Below are 27,828 nucleotides of genomic sequence, written 5' to 3'. Positions count from 1 at the left end.
TTCCGAGTCATTTGATCATATTGACTGGCCCTTTTATGACGAGACACTACGGGACCACACGCTGGTGCTTCGAACTCCCGGCGTAGCAGCTGATGGGCAACTATCTTAAATCGTCCCCCCCCCACCCGAATCTTTCCACTCAACAGCATAAATGGGCTACATCAGCCGATCGGCAAGTTGCACGTGACGATAAAAAATTGTGGGTGTACTCAATTATCTTCCTCTCCCCCCTCTTTTCCGAACATTTTCACACCTGATGATTGCTTGTGTTGCAGTCGAAACGTCGTGAGAATTTTATTGTTTTATATTTTTATTTTATTGTTTCCCTTCTACGTGACTTTACCGAAAGAACCAAGAATATTACTCCAACCTCTTTAGACACATCTGGTAAGTGGAGGTTTGTCCAAATGCCCTCTACTCGTGCTCCCTCTAGCGGCTATAACGACACAATGCCCGACCCGCAAATAACCAAGACATCATAGCGATGCACTAAGCTGCTCCTGACACGGAAATCTGGCTTGACCATCTGAATGTGAAATTGTAGTTCGTGCTCTGCATCTACATCAGCCGTACAAAGGAAGGTAGTGTTATGAGTGTGTCTTTATGTAACGTATTTTCTGTGCCTTACGATTGACCCTGGTTTACAAAGTTGGAATAAACAATTGAACAGCACAAACAATGACGAGGCACAGAGTCCACGCAAGGTTGTATTGGAATAAAAATTATACAACGCCAACAAACGCCCTAATTGTAGTTTAGGTTTCATTTATTTCGTATCAAATTTGCTAATCACTCTCTTTTTTATGCAAAACCCGAAAAGAGTTCGTGGTACGTTATAACTAGACAGTCAGCACTATATATTTGACACTACAATATTAGCATTTATACACGAATATTAACAGCTGTCCTGTGGATAAACCGACTCCCGGCCACAGGGAATGTGGAAATTCCATCAACGACTCAAGGTAGCTGATTGCCAGCCACCCCTGTGTTCATTTGTGACGGGTGGCTCAAGTTGCTGTCGACAGTTTATTATACGAGTGACAAGTGTATTTTCATATCGTAATCAACGTTTGGTTTTATTGTTAACATTTCCGCGCAACATACAGCAAATGACTTCTGGCAGAGGTGGGGAACCTATGGGCCCCGCGGGGCCAGATACGACCCGTGGCTTCATTTCCTAAAACGCGTAGCTTACACCAGGGCTACTAACTTCTAAACAGCCCGCAAACGATATTCCATCAGCTTCTCAGCTGCAGTCATTGGGTACTGGGAGGGAATGTTCCAACCTGACTGCACTGTGCTTCCGATTTTAGCACGCTCAGAAACACTGGCTGTCTATAAAGTTGTAAGAAAAAGGCCAATCCAGCCCCAGCCTAATAAAAAATGTGGTGATGTTTCTGCTGCCTTGGCAGTGATGGAAAAGCACAATTAACCAGACAAACTAACAATTGGTCAATAACACTGCCTTCTAATTAAACATATACATCATAGGTGATGTTTTGGGCAATGGACGTTCGTCGTAGCAAATATGTTTAGTCCATCAAGGTTTCGTGTGTACTAATGTATGTTTCCCACTAAAGGTATTCGGCCCTCTGTAAAAGGTTCCCCACCACTGACTTGGATGATACCATTCTCACCTCTTAATATTACCCTTAATGTGCCTTGTCAAACATTACAGACAGTATGCCACTCTACTACGCATGGACACAATTCAAAATGACTCATGAACAAAGTTAAAACCGAAAACGAAAAAAAGATTATTCAACATTCTATGGTCTATAACATCTACAATCTACAACTTCACAGACAGGTTTACATTTTCAAAAGGTTAATTGGGAGGGGGGGGGGTTATCCTGTTTCGTTTGTTATATTGCTAATATAGGCCCTGTATTAAACAGAGTATTAAACTATCGACTAAATGTACAATGAATTTAAATCTGAACTTTGCTTTTTGTAAGTGCCAGTTTAAATAAACTATGTTGTCAAGAATCCCAGGGCAGGACGCTCCTCAAGTCTGAAGACTCGGGAGTAAATTATCCGAACCCCAATCTTGCCAACTCCTCAACGCGCAAAGTCGCCAAATAAACCGCAAAGAAGTTGCTCCATAGACCGTGTAAAGTTGCCAACAGTGTCATGAGCCAATTTACAAAAGACTGAACGGTAAACTGATACAGAATCATTAAAACACAAATTGAATCGTTCCAAAATCTGTACCATTTACTATGCAGCGAAGGTCGCTAGTTGTTGCTAGCTACTTTGAACAGCAAGTTGTTGACAGGGCAACCCGAAGAGGGGCTAGATCTAGGAAAAAAATCGCTGAGTTGGCAACACTGGACCCGGACTAAGTGTTTACCTGGCCAAATGAATGGTAAGTTGGCACAGCGCCACCGAATGGTTGCTGATGGAAGATAATTATCCAGGGTGAACACAAACCACACCGTGGACGAAGTCAGTTTAAAGGACAGAAGGGGAACAAGTTATCCATCGGCCTATTGGCAACCGGTCACACATTTCCAATGCACTTCAATTAAGTCAAAATCGATGTAAATTTAGCTTAGAACAAATGCGGATTTGGCTAAAACATCGTCATTATCTTGACTAATTGCTTTTAATCACCTTATTTTTGTTCTTTAATTTTTAAGGTTCAGAAGGTGCATAGGCTGATGGATGAATTACATATCCTTTTGGCTACTATTTTAATTACATACAGATGGTGTTAACTACAGATTACTAGGGGAACAGTTTTTCTTTAATATACAAAATGTGAGCTCAATCCCTTGTTTTACACTTAGAGAGTGAACACATCGACCAGGACTCTACACACTTCCACTCTCCTCTCCCACTGCAAAATGTCATGCATATTTGAACATTTTATAAAGGAATGTATCTCTTAAAGTAGACATCAAACTTCAATTGGACACTTTCATAGAACCGAACAAATCTTTTTTTTATGGACTTCAAAATTGACATCCTGTTTGATTTTTAAATTATCACATCCATTTGAATTGATAAATCTGCGAAATCGACACGTCTCACCAACACACCAGAGATTTCGGGTGCAGGCCGCGTGCACGGTTACACACTCTTAAACAAGAACACAGCAGAGGCTGTGGATAATTTTCTTGAGGCGAGCACAGCATTGCCCACCAAGGTCACGTCTTCGCCCAGTTAACAGATTGCTCACGACCCTACTGCTCATTCCAAAACCCTACAGGGGTGGGGTGGGGGGGGGGCTCCATTCCCCATCAGCACAGTATGAGGTGGTACGGTACACCCACATATAGCAGCAGGTCGCTCCTGCTCCTCTGCAGCCTCCACAGCCTGGAACTAACCGGCTCCCTGCCTGTACACACTGCCAGCCAACAAACCCCATCGTGAATATCTCAACTGAAAACCCTGTATGACGTATGGCATCTTATGACCGGGTCGGGCCCTTCCTTGTTTTTTTTTTTGCACCCTACATACTTGTATATGGGCACCCCTTGTTTTCATGGATGGCTCTTGGACCATTACAATGGATTACCATTCAGCACCATCTGCTCAACAAATGCTGGAGACTCTGTGAAAACAACCGATTATACAATCAAGAGGTACAGCGGATACAATCCGATACAATAGCTTGATTAAATGAAAACCCAATTTTGGAAATTATTGTTGCATCACCTCCCTACTCTCTACAAACCTCTATCAAATGGACAATGAGTTTTTGTGGGTTACCCAAGTCGCTTCAGGGTACACCTCAATTAGTCGTTTGAGTAAATTCAGAGTATACTCTCAACAAAATATTACTTTCTAGGCCGAGTTTTATGGGTTGTTACATTTTTCAAAGATACCCTTTTAATTTACCCTGCTTTAGCAAATGCGACGACTATACAATGGCTCAGAAGAATTCATCAACAGAAAACATTTAATTCCAGAGTACCCTGCATAAAATGTCTTTTCGATTCCTAAGTCAAACATTGTTCCAGTAATTTTGACATTTTTAACTACTGTACTGACTGCTCAGTACTTCATTAAAGAGTTTTCACAGAGCCTCGTTATTAGACGCTGTACAACAATGTGCTTTGTTGGCAAGTTGTTTTTGGAAATTCAGTACACCAAAGAAAAGTGTGTGATTGGTACAGACTGCAGCAGAGGGACAGTGACAAGTCCGATTCGATTCATCGTCCTTTATTAAACCAGGCGCAAGCCATCTGCGTTTCAAAAAGGAGACCTGGGAAATCGTAGTTGCTTAAGGGAGGATATTACTATGTTAGTTTCCATAACAAGTTAAATAAGCGACGGCTGCGCTATGCCTTGTAACCCCAAGAAGAATGGCTTCACAAAAAACAACTGTAAAGCCATTCCCAATGCCACTTAACAACCGACAGAGCCTCACGGGGACAGAATTTTAAATAGGAATCTCTGGCAAGAATTAACCGAGACCCTTAAGGCCATGATCCACAGGGGCAGTTTTGGATAAATCTACGCCAGCAACCGTCACCAGCAACTCTTGAAGAATGAGCGATGATGGCAACTGAACAGTGACAATTCTTGATGCGATCCATTCTTACCAGTCACTTGGTCGATGCATACATCTTATCTTACATAGATTTATATCGCACCTTAGTCCAAAGCGCTTGTGTTAATACGCTTTGATGAAAAGGAAAATCAATCAGAAGGCTCTCTCTCTTTCATCTATCCAGATCCCAGTCATGCACCGACGTAAAGCCACCATCTCTCAAACGAAGACTTTAGCTTGACTTCAGGCAAGTCACGTGACCTCTCATCTATCACCTTTTAGGAAGTTGCCATCTCGATTTGCCAACTAATAGGAGCTGTGACGAGGTTTAGTTCACATTTTGGGCAACTACATTTTTACAAGAGGAAACGCCTGCAGCAAACGTTGTCGACGCCTGCCCTAGTGGGATCATGGCCTTTAAGAGAGAACTGTGTTAAGGGTGTTCCCCAACCCTTATGAAGACTGCAGAACACTAAGCTGGCCATGTCAGCTGCATGTGTACAGAAGCGCGTTTGCCACCTGCAATGAAAGTGTTATTTATAGGCAAGTGCCAATTCAACCAACCCATCTCCCGCTGCCCTTCAATTTGATGTTCCAGTTAAGGTTGAAGGTCACGATTCGATACGCAATATTATTCTCATTTGCGTTGTATACCATCTCGTTTTGAACCGTAACCATTACAATTAAAGTAAAAAATCCTATGACATATGCACGAATCGAAAATAATGTATTCTCACATGCACACATTGATGTGAGCGTTGCAATTGGAAAAATATTTTAAATTAAAATTTGGTGAATCGTCACAGAGCTCATTTCTAGCAGTTTAAAACTTTTATTTATTCTAGAAACATTATTTGTTTCATATAGCATCGTCGTTCAGGGAAATTGCATTAAACAATCACCAAGGAACCAGAGACACGCCTAAAGGCAGCAGTCAGGCATGATGTGCCGAATCCTTGACCCATTTGCAATCTAGAGTAGTGGCTGTTAGCAGTCACAAGGTACAATTCCTCTCATTCCTGCACGACTAATTTTGCTGATCGGATTGGAGTAATGAGCTCTTCCCTCCTTAATGCACCATCCCCCACTGCAATTGCAGCTGTCTAACCTACGGATCAAATCACAAGCTAAGCAGGGTTGAATCTCGACAGTGCGTGGATGGGTGACCGCCATGCATATAACAACAGGTGTTATAGGCATTGGGGCAGCAAATGGCAGTGCAGCCACTGTTGTGTGTGCTATACCGCCCTGTCACCAGTCCGGACTGACCAGCGTGGGACAGTATGGTCAAATAGTCCTCATGAGCAGCACCACAAAGGGTGATCCTCATCCAACAGTGGACAATCAGGCTCGAACTATCATACGAACTTACAGCATGCGTGCGCATCACACCACATCCGGCTTCATATTTTGCTTTAACGGAGCAACTCGCTTCTGGACGCAAATGCAGGTGTAGTGCATGGCAAAGTGTTCCGAGGTCTCTATGACCTTGAACGATATTCAATCGTTAACGACCCAAATCTATCCCCCGCACCCCCCGTGCGAAAGCGACGTGAAACCACGAGGTGGCGACGCGGAGCCGCACGGGAAGATGCACGCCGCCCCCATGCAGCCCACACAGACCGCCCCCCCCGCCCCGGGCTCTGTCGTCAACGCCGGGCGACCACGTGGAAAACCGCCGTCCGTCTAAGCCGCGGCGTCGGTGGACAAAAAAACAACAAACAACAGAAGGAGAGGTGACGGTAAAAAGAGACGGTCAAGTGAGGGAAGGGAGAAAGAACAACAATAAGATGAACAGAACGGGACGGACGGTTGACATGTCCTAGGGCTGCTGCTGTACCACCCGCAAAGATCACTCCAGCCCCTGCCGCGCGACTTGTTTCAATAGTGGGGTTGAAGGTGATAGACAAAAATTCAGGAGGGGGGAATAACACGGTGAACGTTAAACTTTCAGAAAACGTGAAAACGCTAAACAAGGGTAACAACGATATGATCTTTTCTTGCCTATCGTGCATTCTGCTCTAGCTCTCACCCCCTGTGTGTACAAACTTTGAAGAAAACCACAATTGGTGTTAAATATTGTACCAATATTTTTAGACTTGAGTATCAATTTAGAAGGAAGGGGGGGGGGGAGTGTGGTGGGGGGGGGGGCCCTCTCGAACCCTCTCCCACCCTCTCCCGGGCATTATGGGGCTGGACCTTTCTCCCCTTCGTTGTGCTGGCATAACATGTGATATTTTTGTTTCCGGTGCTCGTGAACACAAACGACCGTCATCGTCCCACACAGGGTCGGGTGGGGTGAGGGTGGGGGGAGGAGGTCAGGTGAGGCGAGGTCGTAGCGGGGCTGAGAGGTCACACTTTCACTGGAGACCAGGCCTACACGTGACTTACACCCCTGAAAAGAGAAAATAAACACACGCACACGAGAAACCTCAGAACTACGCAACGAGTGACAGTTCAGCGTGGTCCAGTGTGGTGGAGTGCACCCGTGTGGTGCGTTGTGAAGGGCAGTGTGGGTTTGTTCATCTGGTATGGCATACTGTGGTGCAGTGTGGTATGACGTTCTGCAGTGCAGTACTGTGTAGTGCAGTGAAATGTTCAGTAGCGTAGTGCAGTGGTATCGAGCACAGTGCGGTATCGTGTGGAATAGTGCAGTGGTGTGTCGCACAGTCCAGCGAGTTTTATCAAAGCGCAGCGCAATGCGGTGTACTATAGTGCAGTGCCACGGAGCAGTGCGATGCAGTGTAAAGCAATGCAGTGCAGTTCATTGCAGTGTACTGCAGTGCAGTGCTTATTCGGTGTACCGCAGCGAAGCGTGGTATAACACAGTGCAGTACAGTAAGGTCTCAAGAGTACGCGGACCCACTCAAACGCGATCGACCCCGATTCATACTTATACTTGTGACTCGTACTTTCGCTACACCCATGGAGCGGGAAGAGAGTCAAATCACCCACCCCGCCAACGCGCGAACATGGATTTGAGGCCGTATAACTGTATCGCCTGCGCAAGAAACGAGTCCAAAAAATATCTCGTGTTCTATCTGACCTGGATGCTACTGAAGATTAGTGAATCATTTACTGTACTCTATTAAACATTTCTGTACATTTATATACATTTTATATCCACTCTAACATTTCATATACCACACTCGTATAGGCGAACCCCAGCTTACGCGGGGGTACACAGAACCCAACCCCCGCGGTACTCTTGAGGCCTTACTGCATAACACTGTGCGGTGCAGTGTACCGCAGTACGGCGAGCACCCGCTCTGTCCACGTACCATACAGCATCGTGCGCGGCTCCGTCTCCGAGGCGACGGCGAGGGAGGGAGCGGGGGTGGGGGGTGCGGGGGTGAGGAGGAGGAAGCGTGAGCCCCCACCCCGGCCACCCCAGCCACCACCGCCGCCCCCCCCGCCCTCACCAGTCGTACCTCCTCACCGGCACCTCACTGTTAGCCCCGGCTGGCATGATAGCAGGGGTGCGGTCGGCACGGCGACGGTAGTCAACGCGACGGTCCCCACCTCCGCCGCCCGCGTACTGGGAGGTGCGGGAGCGGAACTCTGCGTCAAACGCCGGTGCTTCAGCTAGAGGGGGGGGGGGGGGGGGGGGGCAGAGGGGGGAGCCAGGGTTAGGGCATGGGATAAATTGGCGCCAACTTCAAACCAGCAGCCCTCACAGCACCACATCTGGAGCGTTAATTTCTGAAAAATGACCGGCCAGGCTGAGGGAAACGAATTGTATTTTAAGCGGTGGAGAATGGTCAAATTGGTGGAGCGGCGGCACAGTAGTTTGACACACACGGTGAAACTGGTGACATTAATATGATTGCCGGTCTAACAATAGCAGCAAATGTTATCTGAAACGGTTCTGGGTCCACCTTGACCAACCCACACTGACAAGCGTGAAGTATGGTCAAAGAATATTCATATAGCAGTCGATTAACAAATCGCTTGAATTATTATTATGGTCAGATAACACCCATGACTGGCATGGCAAGGGCCCCCTCATGAAGCAGTCAACTGACAAAAGGGCCGTAGATGTAGGTGATTCATTTGTCCAGAAGAGCTTCACCAAGTTTCAAGACAATGCATCAGGAGGCAGCTGCCTTTCGAGGAGGGGTTCGCGTGTGGGAGGAAACCCAAAAATACCCAGGGGAAAACCCACACTCCAAGAGAGAACACCGAGATGAGTCACAAGAAAAATTAGCTGGAATTGCCATTAGTCAGCTACCTTCACAGCCCAGCAGGTTTGATAGTGTTAGAAAATCTGCCATGATCCGTCAACTCTTGCCTCCGAAGCGCTAGATCAAGGGCGCAGTGCCAACATGCCAGGCCAGGCTTAGCAGCTGGTAAGGGGGCTGTAAGTGGGGCTGGTGTCGGGTTTGTGACATTCAGACACAGTGGCGAGAACTCAGATACCAGAGTGAGCATCTTGGCCAAAGGCTTCCAAGTCCCCGAGCTTAAAATAACATTACTTGTAAACAAAACTAAGTTTGCACTCTGTCAAATGATAATGAAAAAATGGGTGTGCGTAACCATAGATACTTTATAGACAGCGATAAACCTGTTTACAACAGGGTTGCAGATAATTTATAGGCTACGGACTTGACACTGGTATACGTATTTAAATATTAACATTACAGGAACGCTTGGTAAGGTGCAGAAGCACAAATGTAGTAAACCTCACCACATTCGTCATTAACACTGCCCTATAAAATAAACTAAACACTAGTCTGACGTTTTGCATGACAGTCCTTCAAAAATAAAGTAGTCTGTTCAAATTTTTTGGTCAAATAATTAGCAAGGGATGCCACCTGGCATAATGGTTAGCACACTGGCCTTGCAATCCAGAGGACGCTGGCTTGAATCCGTCTCCTGCTGTGCCTCCTTCCACACAGCTGTATAAATGGGTAAACTACAGATAGGCAGGTTGGGTGCGGGTGAGGCAAGTGTGGCTAACAGCACTTGCCCCAACAGTCTGTTATTGGCTATACGGGGGATATTTTGTCTTTGTGGGTACTATGACCTCGTTCCATGATGGCTGGCAGGCCAAATACCCTTCTTAGGGGGCCTCTCTTGAGCTCCCTCTAGCGAAGGCGCTGCTACCAGCAGTGGCGTGTGCAATTAATGCCAACGATGGATCTTCGCCTAACCAAACTTAATCAACCGATCGTCCTGGCTCTAGCGGTACGACAGGAGGTTGTGGGTTCAATCCCGACCCTGACGCTTGTACATCTGAAGTTTGCACTTTCTTACTGTGGCCGCGTGGATTTTTCTCCAGGTCCTCCGGGTTGTCCCTCCACATTCAAATTCAATGTGCGTTCAGAGTATTTGACTGCTATACATTTCCACATGATAAGCTACTTTCTGGGGCTATCATTTGTGACCGGGTCACTTCTGAAAAAGACCTATATAGCTCAGTGGGTCTCACCTGGTGAGATAAAAAATATGTTTAGTTTAGTTTTACTCACTCTCCTCCAGGTTGATGAAGTCCTGGTTCTCCTCGCGGTTGCCCGTGCGATGGTTGCGCGAGCGCTCAATGATGTGGGCGCGCTCGCCAATGTGGTGGCCGATGGACATCTTCTCGAAGCCGCTCTCCGAGTCGCGCACCGACCGCCGCACCTCCCGCACCTGCTCACGCCCGACACCACGGAGACCCCGCCCCACCATCAGCTCGGCATCGCTCGCTGCTCAACGCTGACCGCTCACCGCCACCCTCGGCTCAAGCTGACAATGGCCCAACTGCCGTTTATCAGCCCACTCATGGTTTGCGGGCAACCGTGGGTTCTCATTTTGTTTTTTTTTTACCCCAAATTCAAATTGAGTACCACAATGGGTACCTGCTCAGTGCTCTAACACAGTTTAAACCCCGGGGTCCAACCGACGTGTAGACCAGAGAAGCCACATCTTAACCGATGTTACAAAGGAACAGTTGTTAATAGCTTTAAGTTTTCTAACGAATTAACATGTCTCTACACTCCATTGGCGGCACTGAGCCGGCGGTTTCTATGGTGAGGACCGGTCTCTCTATAGGGTTAGATCACAAAAATATGAATGTTTTGTTAAACCATGTTAAACTGAGTAAGAGCAATCTGCCATAGCTTCATACCCACATTTCACTGTGATGATTTTTTAATTAGGGATTGATCCCATTAAACAATACGTTTCTTGGCATGTCTCCTCGTGTGGTCGTCAGATGGCATGTGTCGGAATAGTAGGTTGTCACCGAATGATAATTGTGTACTGCGTGTTAATTGAGTGGTGCATGTTGTTGCTATGTGTTCATTTCGTATTTCACTGTAGTGTGTGCATTTGTCGAATTGTGTACATGTTTGCTGTGGAGTGTAAATGTTATGCATTTGCAAGTGTGTTTTGTATCTTGACTTAAAGCTTTCGCGACTGCATATTCTTGGGTCTTTCGGTAAAGTCACGTAGATAGGTTCAAAGAAAAGAACAAAAAATAACAAAAAACTACGACGTTTCGATCGCAACACAAGCGGTCATCTTCAGGCAAAGGGGGGGGGGGGGGTTAGCTTCCAAGTCAAACTGTTTATAAGGGTTTGAAATGGGCGTATAGCCCAAATGTCAGCAGCCAATGGTAATGTAAGTGGTGGGCAGCCAACCAGACGGTGGTTGGTTTTCCACCAATCAAAGGGCTGCCAGGTGAAAATTTGCATGTTAAAGAGAGATTAGCAAGTTAATGGTAGATCGCAGAGCCGCAACCAAGGGGTCGGCACGCGAAGTGACTGTGAAGGCGCAAGTTTGTGTTGTGTCCATTTCTTGTAGTATGTGTATTCCATTAAGTGTTTGTTTGTGTGTTTTCTGTGGAGTGCATTTGTTGTTTTTTCTTTGCTAGTGTGTTGTAATTGTTGTGGTATGTGTAATTGATTACGTGTATTTTTTCTGGTGCTGTAGGATGTTATGTGTATTCTGTGGAGTGTATTTGTTCGAGTACATATTTTTTCTGCTCTGTGTAATTGAATAGTGTATGTGTATGCTGCGTGTAGTGGTGTATTCTCCACAGCGTGGATATTTCGTGCACTGCGTTTTGACTCTGCATACTGTGAGTAATGTCGTGATGCATATATTTATAAGTCTATTCCATGACCGCCGTGTGCACAAGTGTGCATTATCCATGCTGTCAATTTGTTGTGGTGTATGTGTATTTATAATACTAATCCCTTCATTCATCCACAAAGCCTCACCGAGTCTCAAGGCTCTTATTGTGATGTGTTCCGCGTGTATTATCCATGTTGTGCGTATTTGCTGTGATACGTGACCTTACATCAAATTTATACCCTTTTTCTCCCTCCGTGAAAGCCTCAAACTCAAGACTCTTTTCATGTATGCCGTTTCTATGGTATATCTGGTGGCGTTCTAATGGTGTGTGTACATGTCACGGTGTGTTTCGTGGTTGTGTATAATCCGTGATGTATGGATTCACTGTTGTGTTTACCTTCACTGTGGTATGTACCTTCACTGCAGGGAATTTCCCGTGGTGTGTTCCGTATTTGTGGTGTGTTGTGTATTATCTCTGCCGTGTGTTCCTATTTATTTAGTTTAACCAGGCATCCCTAGTCTGTGTTCCGTGCATTATCCAAGTGAAGGATATTTACTGCGATGCGCGAATCCGCCGCGGGATTTGCCACGACTGTGGACAGCACGCCTTGATGTGCAGGATGTGGAGCGTGCCGCTACCGCCGTGCGCGGCACATGATGCGGTGCGACTCATGGCGGTGCGATTCGGTGCAACGCATGGCGGTGCGACGCTTACCCCCCCGGGCACTTGGTGGGTCTGGCTGCTCGCCTGGTAGACACGGGGAGGCCCGTCACCCATGTTGCTGTAGGACATGACGGTGGTGGACGAGAAGGAGTGCCCGTTCGGGTTGGGGCTGATTGTCTCCTGGGGACACAACGTGCACTGTGCCTGCATCAACTCTGCGGCGCTTGAAAATCACCCTGGGCTTGACGTCGCTCCGACTTAAAAAAAAAACTATATTAAAACAATTACAAAACAGATTCAGAATATATTTTTTCGGAATGGCCACGTAATGATCTAGCCAAATTGTTATCGTGTAACCCTTCACCACCTGACAGACCAACAAAAAAAAAGTCGTGCGTACAAGTATTTTACGCGCCAATTATTGTTGTCTCAGCTCACCGGTAAATCGAAGAACAATTCTCGTAACTAAATGAAGCACTTCAACACAACACTTCGCTTGAAACTGCATCCAGAATCCCCATGCCAGAAACCAGGAGGTAAGAATGCAAACTATTCAACTAAATCTACGGTTGACCGCCACTTGTTCGAACAATAATATTTTAAATCATGCATACAGGCATGGACTCTCTTCACGATTTATAACGTGCGTTTGTCCTCTGTAATATTAATTTGGCACTGATAACGTTACCCTTCGAGCCGCACAACGAGATGATGCGTATACCGCGCACGAGGCATGGACCTCGTGAAAATCCAGTACACATCATGGGGAAGCGACGCACGCACAACGGCGTGTGATGTCAACGCACTGGCCGAAAAGGCTGACATATCTAACGCTGGTATTTTACTGCCAAGTTTTTAGCAACCCTTTCATCAATTTGTTTGGGTTTCTAGAGGGTAACACAACTTTATACAAAAATTATATTTATATTCGAGCATCTTTACGAAAGTTATCCAATCTACAGAGTTAATTAATGCATAACGCTTTAATGCTTTCAACTTTAGTTTAAACGCATAAAAAACACATTTCAATTAAAACAATTGCTGATACCCAAGCGACTCTGGAGTCAGCAGTGCGTGTTCACCCGGTACTCACATAATTTCCGTGCATATCAGACGACATCATGCTGTGCATGTTGCTGATCATGCTGTCCATCATCTGGAACGGATTCATCATGACACCCGACTGCACACAGCGACCGGAGGGAAGAGACAGGGAGGAGCGACGGCACGCAGCATGGCAAAAAAAGACTCAGCGAGCGACACCCACACGTGACGGCCGTTTCTTATTTTCACTTGAAGGATGAAGAAGCTCCCAAATGAACAAGTTAAATTGTTGCAATTTATTCATCAATAGCAGCGGCAATGCACAGTAGCGCCAGTATATTTTGCCTGCTGACAATGAAAAAAATAGATTTTTCCTCCCGAGTCCATGTTACACAAACAAAGGAACCAAGCACAACATGCATTGTGCAAAGTGCCACAATTGTAGTGCCGGCTCCCAGCAAGCATTGCACTTTACAGCATCACTGGAGCACACAATGATGGCCATTTAAAATTACATTTTCTCTCACAAAAGCAGCTTAAACCGATTTTAGACAGCGCAGGACGAGCATCCTAATGTACCAATCTATAAGACAAGAGTATTTGTTATGTTGGTTAGCAGTTACATTTTTGAAGCCACAACCAACTCTGGATTATTTACCGGAGTATCATTCGAGTTTACGAAATAAGCGTGCGTGCGGAATTTTTTTGTCATTTACACACGCGCTGGTTAAATTATTAGCTGCCTCATGACTTCTAACATGTCGGCAAGTAAAAGGATTACTTTAAGAAGCAAAAAAAAAACACATTATAAATCTTCACCCCTAAACTTATGTAGTTAAGTAATAAATACAGAATTTTGTCCCACGTATTTATTTTGCATTATCCGTGTTTGCATTGTTCTCATATCCGGGCCATCCTTCCCTATTCCACTGCGGATAACCAAGAGTTGCTTGCATTTCCATGATTTCTAATAAATGTAAAACCCTCATGCTGTACAGGTGGCAGGGGCGGCTCAGGGGACCAACGTTGATGTTAAGTCATACGTTGGCTAGACGACATGCAATCAGCATCCGCGGGAGCTATTTTTGGAGCGACTAATTCTTCCTTCACGGCACCTCGGCCAGCCTCGGCGCCCCCACGTCACGTCTCGCAAGCACGGCCGATCCTCCACAGCAGGATTTCTTATTTTTAGGATTACGTGGGAGGTTTTTTTCCTTCGAATATTTTTAGTTGGTATGTTTTTTTCGCGCTTAACATTCCAATTGCGTTTATTAGCACCATGTCACGAGGCGAGGATATTTACATTCGGAACTCTCGCAACTAGAGATTTGCCTCTGGAAGGAGATGTCATAGAACTACTTCTGAGTCTCTTGAATTGCCCCTTAAAGACAAGAGGTGGTGCACCTTACCACAAGCACAACTGAAGATGTGTTTGTTACATAACAGTCAAAACAAAAACAAAATATCCTCAGTCTTGAAATATGCCAAACGAAGCAAAAACCAAGTTTTATATCATGGTAATGTATGCAGTTATGGTAATCACGGTAATTTATGGCCACAAGGCTGAGACAAACAACTCAATACATTTGAGAAGCCAATTTAATCCCAGATTGCCAATTTGTAACTCAAGTTGTCAGAGGTACCAGTTCAGTGCTCCAACACGGTATTACCACTCGACCACATCTAGGATAAAATGTTAAAGGAATACAAAATAACATGATTCAGTTACTATGCAGCAAGGATACAAAGCAAGCATAACCATCCAAAAAATGTTTTCGCTCAGATCGGTTTGTATACTTGATGGCGTGAGGTTTCTTGACGAAATGCAATACAAAATAGGCAAAAAAACGAACAGACAATAAGCTCTTAAAAATAAAACATGAAGCTCTCACCATCGGGTTTCCGAAGGCGCCGAACGGAGAGAGCTGCATTCCGAAACCCTGCGAAGCAGACGAGAGACCCAAGTTGAGGAAGCGCCAACACCACAATTAGCCCACGTCACATATCAAACGCATAAAATGGGGCAGTGATTAATGCAGATGCTCCTGAAACCAAAAACTACTGCCAGCTTGGCTTGAAGGAATACCCGACAAATAGAAAACAACCCTTACTACTTGGCCACACATATCCCGTGTGTCCACATCCGTTGCCCACACAAGTTTGAAGCTCTGCGGAGACGCAGTGATGAGTTTGCACTGCAACATGAACCGAGTTAAATTCCTGACCACGGCTAACATCTGCAACGAGAGATATCTGGACCTGTCCTGGGCTCTCCCCTGACCCGCACCTCCGATGAGCATAGTTGGCCAAGTACGGTGCAAAAGAAGTTCAACATAAATATATGACTAGCAAAGTGAGGAGTGGTCAAACAACCTCCGGGACTAATTTGGTGTGGGAAGGCTTTCACGGTTTAACCCGCTGCCATAGACCTCACTCCCAGTAATTGTAACTTAACGTCAATGCAACAATACAGCTAGACCATTACAATGGCGCAGATTATCAACGTTTTTGACGTATTTTTAATTTGTTTAAAAAATCTCACGCTATATATCCTGAAGCACACAACCAAATATGTAACTAAAAGCGACGAGCTACTTGTTATTTTGGGGTGATGTATTCCTTTAACACTGGCACGGCTCATGAGGTTTATTTATAAAGGGCGACAGGTTAACAAAAATGTGGCAGATGCTGCTTGGTCACGACCCAGTGAGATACAAAGACGGTTAGGCAGGGAACAGCCAATAGCGTTTAGTCACTGGGACACACAAATCATGTAATTAAAATCCCGACAACACAAAATTACAAACAACCCACTGAAGTTAATGTCTGGACCAAAAAGACAAAGGAAATTACAGAGTTGCTTAAAGGAGTATCATGATTTATAAATAAATATATTCTTAGCCTTATGCAATACGTATTGAAATATGCGCGTCAGATATTATTTATGACATTTAAAATAAAGCAGCACATGTTGCATTAAAGCTAATGAAATAAACGAGAGAACGAGACAAGGCATTTGAGACGACACAAACACATCCCAATACAACCAATTTCTGCTCAAACAAATGCTGCTTCATGGTTTCTGGGCTGATGGTCTCGGTATTCTTTTCACGGAACGGAATCCTGCGTATAATTTATTTTCACCCATAATGCTTCACGGCAACGCATAATGAGCACGTGCATGAATTCTCAAGACCAAACTGTGACCCAGAATTGTAACGATTCATCAAATTCCGTGGCGCCAGGGATCAATCGTGACGCATCAGCCTCTTCACACCAAAGAACTCAACACCAGAACAATACGTTTCAAAACCGTTTTCTCTTGGCGACCTGTCACCGGCATTTCCTGCCACGGTCTTGGGTTTTATATCGACCCGCGATGAGGTCACAAGCGAGGCACGAAGGCTCGCGTGGGATTATTGACGTTTCCAACTCGAGCGTAAACAAGCACAAATCGCACACACAGCATATCGTGCCACCCACAGGACAACGCACGCCTCCATCACTGCCCCAAACAGAATGCTGAATTATTAATGTTTTTACTCAGCGCCTTATTCGGCAACCTTAGAAATGTTGCTGCTCCCTCGCCACAGCCGTATAACCAAGGCCTCAAGAGTTCAGAAGCCAGCAGCTCAAACTTTTGGCCCTGCTCACTAACAGACCACATTGAAGCACAGCACGAAGAGGGCTGTTGTGGCTGTTCAGAGTCCCACTCGTCCATTTACACTTACCCTATTCTGTGGATTATAAGATACTTTTTTCCCCTCTGTATTCTAAAGAAAAAGTTGTGTGTTTGTGTGCGAGTCCAGATTTGTATAACTTTATCGACACAGGGCACAAGCTTGCGGTGTGTCTTATTTTACAGTGTCTTATAATCCAGAGAATATGGTAAATGTCTTCCAGAAAAAGTACTTTAATCTAGTTGTTCGGAACCATCTTCCTGAAGACGGTTCTTTAGCATAATAAATTATCCCTCCTTAGGCGTGGGTTTTATACGGTTCTCTAATCTCGTGTTCTGCGCAAAGCACTCATCAGTAAGGAGATGGCAAAATATCTCAATGCAATACCCTCCTGAAACGCAGTCTTGATCACGACGGTGGCTTTCCTGAATTAATTACTGTATTAATATTATACAGTTAATCTCCTTGAATTCCACAGATGTTGCCATGATATAATGGTTAGCACAATGGACCTGCAATTCAGAGGTCATCAATTCAATCTGACATCAGAATCAAAACCTTTATTTAGACTGGAGGAATCCGATGAGCTACGAAGCTCTTTTTCAAACAGCATTTGAAACAGTGTAGCAAGTTTCTCAAATCCCCCTGCCTCTATCCACTCACAGTATGAATGGGTTCACCACAGTTCCTTGACAGGCAGGACGTATATAATGGTGGGGTAGAGTGTGGGTACTCCAACCTCTTCCAAGACATCTGAACGGCGTGATAGAGGCGGCCATAAAGACACTCAAGAGGGGAGTCCAGCGCTCCCTCAAGTGGACGCCCCTCCACCAAAAGCAGAATAAGCAAGCAATTACAGGGCTACACCATTACCGTTAATCCTACAATAATTCCAACAGAGAATTTGCTTAGTGGCATAGCCAAGCATAAAAAAGTGCAACAAATAACACAGCTAAAATGACAAACACCTTAAATAATTGTTTTGCAACAACTTAGACCGCCGTTAGTGATACAGTGCACGTGTGGCCAAATCAACTCAACAAGGTCCAAACTACAGCACTCATTGGACACTCAAACAGTGCGGGCGCCTCGCCGTTAACACGGCACAGCTGGGTGTGCGGCAACGCGACTTGTTAAACGTTCGATTTAAAAGCTAAGGAGACACTTGGGGGAGGATAGGCGCACTGCCCAGACTCCTCACTCTCGGCGACGAGTGCCCGTTTTAACACTCAGCCTTAAATGACGCGTGTAACGCTTTAGAGTGTGAAACAAAACACGGCTGCGTAAAAATAAAAACCAGTGACACAGGTGGCCATGGGCTTCAGCAAATCGACCCAGACGCAAAATATATTTTTTCAAATTCAGCCACGAGGCTCATAGCTCAACATTTCAACACCTGTAAGTGGCAACATCTCCAGCATAAACTGTGATTAGAAATGTTAATTTATTAATTCAGTACCTCCCTCCATAATCTGAAGGACTGGAGGCTCTTTGTAGCCACTCACAGAGTGCGCTTTGCCGGGGTGAGAAAGGAATCCCTGCAGAATACTAACAAAAATAAACAACAAATCTTGAATCAAACGATTCCTAATCATGATGATTAATCCAACCAGTGAGGGGATATGCTGCCATCTCATCGTGGTTAGCACACTGGACTTGCAATCCAGGTCACAGGTTCATTGGGCAAGTTTCTTAAAATCGCCCACCGCTATCGACCCAGGAATATAAATGGGTACAACCACAGTTAATAATCAGCAAGTTGCGAATGGTGGGATAAAGTTTACATACTCCGATCTCTTCAAAGATGTATAACCAGTGTTGAAGAGCAGGCCAATAATACCCTGTGGGGTGGCTCTCCAGAGCTCCCTTTAGTGGAGGCCCCTCCACCAGCAGTGGCACAACAAATCAATTGCGGGGCTGCAACTTTTACAGTGCGGAGGTCGAAACGAGAAACGCCGACGTCAGCCTCACCAATCTCGGGAACGGAGCAAAGAGGCCCATGGGGGCACGGGCGTCGGGCAGAGCGAGGGGCATCGGCGCTGGGAAGCCCTGCATTGCGCGCCGCACGCGCTCGTGATGTGCCCGGAACGGGTCGCTGCTTGGGAGAGAGACGGCGCCACCAGTCGTGTTTGCGGGGACCGGTAGGGTCCAGGAATTTGTGGGGGTGGGGGGAGATGGGTTCGAGAGATGGGGAGAGAGAGCAAAAGAGACCGCGCACGGGGGAGGAACGGGTGCACAGATTAAAGTGTTGCCATCGCTGTTATACTGAGCTACACTTTTAGGTCATGTACACATCCTTATTCCATGTAGTCTTTACCAGTCAGACATTTCCTGCTCGATTGAGCATTAATGCATTGTTTACAGTCCTGAGCTTGTCGTGAAAATACTACATGCCTTCAGCTGGATGAATCTATGCATACAACAATCACTGTTGACTTCCCACAGAGTTGTCTTTATTTTATGGACCCCGGAGGGATGGTGGGCCGAGTCAACCCCCCCCCCCCAACCAGGATTTTAACTTACAACTTTCCGATTGTGAGCTGCTCAATCTACCCTGAGCCACTTGGCCAATGTTTTTTTTATAGCCATAGGTTTCTCTAATTTATGCGTATAATAGTAATACAGCCATATATGCTGAATGAGGTTCTCTTAACACGATGTGGGCCGAGGATTATTTTTAAAAAAATTACCTCAAGGCACTTTTTGGTGACTCCATGCTCATTCCATTCCGCCATTTTACCCAACTTCAATCAAATGTCATTTAGATTTTACGTAGTTAATAGCTTCCTTCCATTAATCTAAGGGTGGGAGCAGTGGTGCAGTGGTTAGTAGCATTCAGGCCGATTCCCGGTCATGACAAACATCGGTGGCGATAATGATCTGAACTCGGTCTGGATGCCCCACCCTTGCACAACCTTCACTGACCAGAGTGGTGAATTATGGCCAAACACCACTCATTACCAGCACAGCGTGGAGAAGGCCTTTATCTAAGCAGTGGATTGACAAAGGGCTGTACGTTATTTATTGACACTGTAATTTCAGTATTTTGTTGTTGTTCATGTATTGTTCCTCAGAATGATTCTTTATGATCAGGGTGCTGCATAGGGACTTTTTGCGAATGTTTTTTTTATCAGAGTTTTTTTCTTGTGGAAAGAAATCTAGTGGCCAGAAAAGCTGACTGTGCATACAAGGGGATAACAGATGGGTTAACAGAAAAAATATAACATGTAACTGGCATCTTTCTGGTCATCTCCAAAAGTTTTGGGAATTTCACGAAACCTGGGCAATCCACCAACCCTTGCCTCAAAAATGCTAGATCAGAGACGTGCACCATCACACCCCAACTTGGAAATCATAGGCAAAGTTTTAGCTCTCTGGGTTGTTACAGTGTTCTAAAATCAAACTCAAAACAGTTATCAATCTTGATTTGAAGCTTTCGTGACTGCTTTTAAGGCTGGATTCAATGCACCAAGATATGGTTTAAAAGTCTTGGAATAATGTATTCACATGATGCAGACGTTGGGAGTAAAAAAAACACAAATGTATTGAGTTAAATTTACATGTTCCTTCTTTCCTAATCACAAGTTCATATCCACCATGAAAGCTTACACGTGCAATGTGGGCAACTGCCTTATAAAGCCAAAAACTCAACCCGCTACAGCCGCAGCAGCACGATTGCCCAGCCTTTTGTGTATGTGCAGTGCAGGAGCACAAAAACAAACACACAAATGCATAAACACACGCACAAAAACTCACTCACGGAACAGCACATAGGCATCTTCTCACAGATTCGCAGACTCCCACGCACACATAATAGTTGACCAAAGAGATGCTAATACAGTATTTTTATCAACCAAAATATGTGCTGATACACGTAACTTTGTTTACCATGTAAAACAAAGCATACATTTGATATTAAAGGGCGACTACACTAAAAAAAACTGGATTGGGAGTGTGCGGATTTTTAGCATCTAGTAGTTTATGACTCTCGCAAGAGTCTGGTTGAGTGTGTAAATGCATTGTAGGGAGCAGAGGTGCACTGATTTACAAACTGCACTCCAAACCCAAAAACATGGCTTCGAATCTGTCACCACGAAGATTTATGGCAAGCGGTCTCAAAAATTAATCTGGCCCTTCCCTATGTGGACTCAAGACTCAACCTGGTGTGGTGTGTAAACATCAGGACGAGGGAGTCAAAGGGGACCAGGCATGATGCTAGCATCACCAACCCCTTTTGTGTGCTGTGCCAGGCTTAATAAGTGCTTTTAACACCGCATTTGCCACATTCATAAATAATGCCATACGGAATAACTTTTGTATTTGTAAATTAATATGTAAATTATTTACATAACCACGGCATACCATGCAATAAACAGCACATTGCATTATTCCCTCTTCTGACCCAGAGGGCATGAACGATGCCAGTACACAGCAGTGTGGCTGATGGGATGCATCAAAATTAGTATTTTATGTGGAGGGACAGACAAGTGAAGGAGGCTTATTATCAGCTTATTTACTTTTTTGATGTTGAGTCACTTCACTGAATACCAACCCTGACCCTAACCTTACCACCACTCTTAACGACCCCCCCCTCCAGGTAAACAATCACAAAAGGCTCTCACACCTGTTCAAATATGCCCTCTACATGAATTCCTTTTTTTTAATACCTGGGTCTGGAAAACAAAATTATAAAACTGGTTGCAGAGCACTCAACAGCCGATGGGCAACACCAATTAGACATTAATAAACATTTATCCATTACCTGCTCTCCAATGAAAGCTGACATTTAAAAAGCAGCCCCACAACCCGTACAATACAACGCATTATTTTTTATATAGCATTTTTTTATATAGCGCTCGTAATAGCAGAGCATCTCAGGGAACTTTACAATACAATCTTCCATACACCTCGGCTGTTTTTAATGGAATGCCCTGAATTTCAAAACCTGTTACATAAAATGTGCTATACAATCAGTCAATGAACATAATGTGTCTGAATGCGATTGCATCTGCAGATACTCCACAGAAACGGTGCGCGTGATTATTTTTTCGTGAGGGGCAGAAGGAAAATGTTTTGAGCTTGGACTTGAAACAGCCATGGGTAGACGACAGCACGGATGTCTGAGGAAGGGAGTGCAAGGCAACATGGGCAACCGAGGAAGAATGAGCGATGTCCCATGGAACAAATGTTGACTCGTGGCCGACAGAAGGCCTTGGTTGCTGGAGCGGAGTGTGTGGAGGGGAGTAGAGTGGGATGAGAAGGTTCAAGTGATTGGCAGGTGCAAGTCCGTGGAGGATCACAAAGATGGTGGATGGTAGTTTCGGGGTAAAATGGTCTCGTTTGTGGCCGAGATGTTTGGCAGCATTATTTTGAACCAACACCGAGTTTGCAAATGACAGATTTTGGGAGGCCTTGATAAAGTCATGAATGTGGGTTATAATAGCAGGTGGATGCGGAAAATGTTGTACAGATGGTGGTATGAGTTCCTGCAAAGGTACTATCTACACCAACTCCAAGGTTTTGCACTATTTCCTTGTATAATGTTACAGTTTAGGAGTGGTGTATGAGATCAGTTGGGCGAGATCCGTGCATTATAAAACTGACCGGAAGGTTGCTGGAATCAAATAAAATCATCAACATAGATGTTGAAATCTTCCGTAACGATCAGTCGCATAGAGGAGACGATGACGCCAAGGTGGGATCAGTAAAGTCAGACATGGAGATTGGGTTTAGATTTGGTGGGATGGTAGATGGCAAGAGTTTGAGCTTGGAAGGGAGTTGAGGATGCGATAGAAGAGTTGGGATGGGAGGGACGTGAAGACGGCAAAGTTGAAGCGAACGACAGCAGGATTAAGGAAGGTCACAGGATAGGCGGACACCCAGAGAAAGATAAGAGACGCGACAAAAACACAACACTGGAATTTTTCGATTTAAAGTTTTCGTGACTGCAAGGATTCATCTTCTTTGGTTCTTTCGGTAAAGTCACGTAGAATGAGAATAAAATAATAAAATAAAACAATAACATTCTCACGACGTTTCGGCCACAACACAAGTGGCCTTCTTCAGGAACAAACCCGACAGGTTTGTTCCTTTCACCTGAAGAAGGCCACTAGTGTTGTGGCCGAAACGTCGTGAGAATTTTATTGTTTTATTTTATTCTTATTCTACGTGACTTTACCGAAAGAACCAAAGAAGAAGAAACACTGGAATCTTGAGGGAAATTAGATGCAAATACAGACTCACGTGAGACAATAGCGAAAGTTCTAAGACTCGGTGAGAAAATAAGATGGATAAATAACAAAGATACACAGACACACGTGAAACAAAGACTGTACATAAGACACCAGCACATCACACAAGAGAAAATATACATAGAGAGACAGAGTGAACATGCAAAAAAGAACAGTGAGAGAACAGGTGAATAAGAGACTGAATGAAGACAGACAGTGAAAGATAAAACATATAAAGACCAGGAGGAGTTCGATAAGAGAAAAACTGGGAGGCTGCCAAGGTACGCAGACTGAGAGATGCATAAGACATAGATGAAGACTTCGATAAAACAATACGGTATACAGTATAGCTCAGACGGAAGCGAGACGTAGAAGTCACATTGAGAGGTGAGACGCATACAAACTTAAATAAACCATGCTACAAGACATGTCCATACAATGAGACAGAGACAGGAGAGAAGCGCTAAGATACTGTAATAATACGCAGCGAGACAGGTAGAGATAACATAAATCCATAACCCGACGGAATGAAAACAGAGCGATTAAGATAGTATACGTCACTATATAAACGAAAGTATGACGAACAAACAAAGATCCGCCGCATAGACTTAATAGACTGATGGGGCAAGTGCTGTTAGCAAGCACGGTACACGAGGGGGTGGGGGTAAGTGGCCAGCACCAGGTACTCATTTGAGGCTGAGTCGACCTAGGGGAGGCCCAGGACCGGTTCAGATAATCGTCACTGGGTGTTGGCCGTGAGCGGGAATCAACCCTCGGGTAGCCAGGTTCGTAACCGCTACTCCACCGCTTCTAACACACACATATATAATCACAAATAGCGCAATTCACAGGGGACGATAATACAGCAAACCCACAACATACAGAGCGCGAGTCACACGAGTCACAGACAACAACAACAACAAACACAGCAGGGCACAAACACTGAGCAAGTTATAACACCGAGAGAACGCACATAAACTATTGACACAAAGCGAGGGTTACTAGAGCCAGCGACGTGACACAGACGTACACACGCGGTTATAGAGACAGAGAATTCAAGGCACTTCAGGCACTCGGATAAAAAAAAGGATAAAAATATATATACAGCCAGACACAGATTGAGTCGCTAGAGTTAAAGACAACAAAAACAAAGGTCCCCCGTATAGCCTTAACAAACTTAGGGGCAAGTGCTGTTAGCCAGCACCACACCCGGCCGCCTTCGTCTCCCCAGTGGCGATGTTTACACACCGCACCAGGTACTAATTTGAGGCCGAGTCGACCTAGGGGAGGCCCAGGACCGGTTCAGATAATCTTCACTGGTTTTGGCCGTGAACGGGAATCGAACTCGGGTCGTCGGGTTCGCAGTGCAGCGTAGCGCTAACCACTGCCGCTCCGCACAGACAGCTAGACACACACACACTATGGGAGAAAGACACACACAACACATAGCGATACAACTCACGGACAGGCTCGCACAAATACACAGCCAGAGAGCGAGGGATGCTCACGAGAGACACCAATATAGTACACACACACCACACGGGGAGCGGGTCACTTGAGCCAGAGACAACGCATTGCACGCGCAAAGACAAAGAAGACACGGACACCCCAAGGGCCCGCGCCATTCGAGACGCCGCAGACGCATCAGAGGACGCGCGCGGCCTCAGAGGCGCCCGCCGACACGGAGATAAGAGAAGCGCGAATTGCTTTAACGCGCGGATGCAACGCACGGAGGAGAAACGAACGCACAAAACAAGACAACGGAGGGGAAGACAAGAAAGCGCGAATCACCAAGAGGCACCGAGACAACGCAAACACGCAGACGCCCCGCAAAGTCCCACACAGATACATATCGCGCATCATTAAAAGGCCGATACAGAGGCACACGAACGCATAGCAGAGCTACACACACACACGGAGACGAACACAGAGACACAAAGAACGCGCATCGTTAGACAGCGAGTAGTATCGGCCTGGTGGGGAGACCCCCCTCCCCTCCACCCCCTCTCTCAGCTTGCTCCATCGGCCAAGCAACAGCGGTCAAGCCGGGCAGCGAACTCAGGCAAGAGCGGTAAGCGTCGGTGAAGGCCGATATCGGCCTGGTATCCGTGTATCCCTTTACCGAGACGAACCGTACACGTCAACATCCACATCGCCATCGCGACGAGAGCAGAGGGGGGTGACGAATGATTACACATTAATGATAATCTCGGCAAAAACACGACGACTTAAACGCGAGTGGTGGGGGGGGGGGGAGACGATTTAACACCGGGGCTTGCTCACGCCATGAAGGGATCGTCGTCCAGATCTCTGAGACCGAACATCGCCTTCTCTCAGCTCCTCGTGCTGGCTGTGGTTGTTGCGGTGGCGGCTGTAGTGGTGGTGGTGGTTGTTGTTGTTATAGTGGTGGAGGTGTTTGCGTGGAGTTGGTTTGGACGCTGTTTTGCTGGCGACGTCGCCGTCGATTTAACAACGGCTCAGCGACTCCCCCCCCCACACCCGCTCGTGACGTCACCACGTCACGACGTCACCCCTCCCGACCAGGATGACGTCGTGACGTCACCACGCCACTACGTCACTCCCCCCTCCCGACCAGGATGACGTCAAGCGCCAACGTAAATTTGGCGGGAAATTTAAAGTCATTGTAAGGTGCGATCCTTACACACTAGCAGCCCCCCCCCCCCGCGGTAAAAGGATGTCGATTCTGTACAGAGACTGATGCTTTAATAAACCGATGATTTCACCTCATAACCGTTCCTATATTTTGCACTCATGTCGTGTTTTTTGTTAGTTTCTTGTTGTAACGTTCTGACCTGCCCCTACTGGACGTCTGTGAAAAAGAGCTTGAAAGCTCATCGAATTCCTCCAATATAAAGATTATGTATCATGACGTCACCACGCCCATCGCAACCTCGCGTCTCGTGACGTCAATAAACTCCCTTGTCACAACCTCACCCCCAAATATGGTGTGACGTCGATACTCCTCTCAATAACCCAGCGTCTGACGTCATCGAATTGTCTTCTCGCAACCTCACCTCCAGCTGGCGTGACGTTGGTACTGCTGCTCTCAACCCAGCCTTAATGATGTCATCAACCCTCCATTGTCACCTCACCACAATCTGGCGTGACGTCATCCAGGTGCATTGCAGAGACACGCGCACAATCCTATCATGCTGATCTTGATTTGAAGCTTTCGTTACTGCGGGAAATCCATACTCTTTAATTTTTCGGTAAAGTTAGGTAGGTTTTTTCTTGCTGTGGTTGTCCCACCTGATGACGGTTGCTTGTGTTGCGATCGAAACGTCGTGATCTATTATTTTTCTACCTACGTGACTTTACCGAAAGAACCAAAGCGTACGTCTTATGCTGGTTCATAAAGGCTGTCTTCGCCAGGCAAAAGTTTTAAATAAATATAATTTACCTGATATGATTTTTTTCCGATCAGGCGCCAACTACTTTTTTTAAAAAATACCGCAAAAAAACCTAAATATGTTGACGTGATTCAACTTATATTTAAAGACGTAATCCATCGGAAACCGCTCAATGTTAAAATTCCGTTCTATTTTTTATTTGAAAGAACAAATTTTTATGAACTTAATACTCTGAGGGGAAGCTCCTATCTTTTACCGTTTTCGAATTACCCAGATTTGAACATCAAAAAATGCGCATTTTTTCGTTCAAAACCGATTTAATCAGAAATATCTCAAAAACAATAAAAGAACAATGGTTATCAATTGAATTTTAATTGCTGTTTAACGCTCTATCAAACGAAAAAAAACCGCTATCTTATATTTCGAGCGGTTTCTGAATGACACCACTCACAAACATGTTGATGGGGCACTTCAAATCAAGATTTTGGAGCCTTAAAATAATCAATCTTGGATTTAAAGATGTTTCTGTTTTGCTGTGTCCTAAAAGCTACCCATGTACCAAATGTCAGCTTTCTACCTTGTTGGGAAGTTGTTCCTCGAGAGGTGTTTGAGACAGATTAAGGTCTAGATTCTGAGGTAAATGTGTATGAGCGTAACTCAGTTGTGCCTTCACATTCCGACTAAAACGTGGTCTGGTCCATCGGTATATTTCCTTTTCAGACCATTTTTTACTTTACCAAGCAGCATTTAAGTAAGCAACCTCATCTAGACCCGGTTTCGACCTTAGAGGGCTGCCACTTTTCCCACTGTAGACCAAACCAGGATTTATTTCTGTCATCCTGTCTATCAAAACATTGCAGTTTACAGTGATAAAAGTTCGGTACAAATAAATTCTTACCACCCAAACACAGTAATGTCAATTCAAAGACTGTCCGGGGTCAAACGCATATGGGTGACGCCACATCTCATGTTGACCCGACGTTGGCATGTGGTTAAAACTGTTGGCCCAACGTTCCATGTTTACCGGGTCGAGTATGGAAAAAGAGTTTCAGTGAAGTGAATTTCAGTGACATTCCAACAATTCACTCCACGTTATGCCACAAACCTGAAGCGAGAAAAAAAAAACCCACGTCCTTCAATTGAACAAAAATTATATCTCAAGATTGTATCTGGCACAATACCACTCAACAGTCTACCAAAGCCTCAACATAGTTGCAACGTTGACCTAACGTTGACCCAAAGATTCCAACCACATTCCAACATTGGCCCAACGTTG

At 45.3% G+C, this 27,828-nt stretch overlaps 1 protein-coding gene across 4 annotated transcripts; it reads right to left on the bottom strand.

Moving 5' to 3' along the window:
• Positions 1 to 689: 689 nt before the first annotated feature.
• LOC116946895 (myeloid leukemia factor 2-like) lies at positions 690 to 25,710 on the bottom strand. Of its 4 annotated transcripts, none has more exons than XR_004403611.2 (8): positions 25,465 to 25,710; positions 18,923 to 19,046; positions 15,164 to 15,211; positions 13,321 to 13,410; positions 12,279 to 12,425; positions 9,976 to 10,135; positions 7,786 to 8,089; positions 690 to 6,899 (listed from the first exon to the last, which is right to left on the bottom strand). XR_004403611.2 is itself a non-coding variant. In XM_032962144.2 (8 exons), the coding sequence occupies exons 1-8, from the start codon at positions 25,503 to 25,505 to the stop codon at positions 6,881 to 6,883; spliced, it is 783 nt and encodes a 260-aa protein (XP_032818035.1). In that variant the 5' UTR covers positions 25,506 to 25,710; the 3' UTR covers positions 690 to 6,880. The 4 variants fall into 4 exon arrangements, 2 of the variants coding, with proteins under 2 accessions (XP_032818035.1, XP_032818036.1); XR_004403612.2 differs by having other exon boundaries at positions 12,279 to 12,407; positions 25,465 to 25,708; XM_032962144.2 differs by having other exon boundaries at positions 7,936 to 8,089.
• Positions 25,711 to 27,828: the final 2,118 nt, after the last annotated feature.

The sequence above is a fragment of the Petromyzon marinus genome, chromosome 28, assembly GCF_048934315.1.
Source record: "Petromyzon marinus isolate PM22_M1 ecotype Great Lakes invasive population chromosome 28, UKy_Petmar_22M1.pri1.0, whole genome shotgun sequence".
Lineage (NCBI taxonomy): Eukaryota > Metazoa > Chordata > Hyperoartia > Petromyzontiformes > Petromyzontidae > Petromyzon > Petromyzon marinus.
Note: the sequence above shows the minus strand (reverse complement) of the source record. Positions and strands in the feature narration are given on the sequence as shown.

Bases quoted from the DNA above. Each gene is read 5' to 3' on its own strand.
- LOC116946895 (XM_032962144.2), bottom strand. From the start codon at position 25,505: ATGTTCGGTCTCAGAGATCTGGACGACGATCCCTTCATGGC. The intron at 15,212-18,922 runs GTGAGGCTGACG...TCTGCTTCGCAG, and splicing joins TTGCTCCGTTCCCGAGATTG to GGTTTCGGAATGCAGCTCTC. The intron at 10,136-12,278 runs GTAAGCGTCGCA...GGGCGTGAGCAG, and splicing joins CCCACCAAGTGCCCGGGGGG to GTGCGGGAGGTGCGGCGGTC.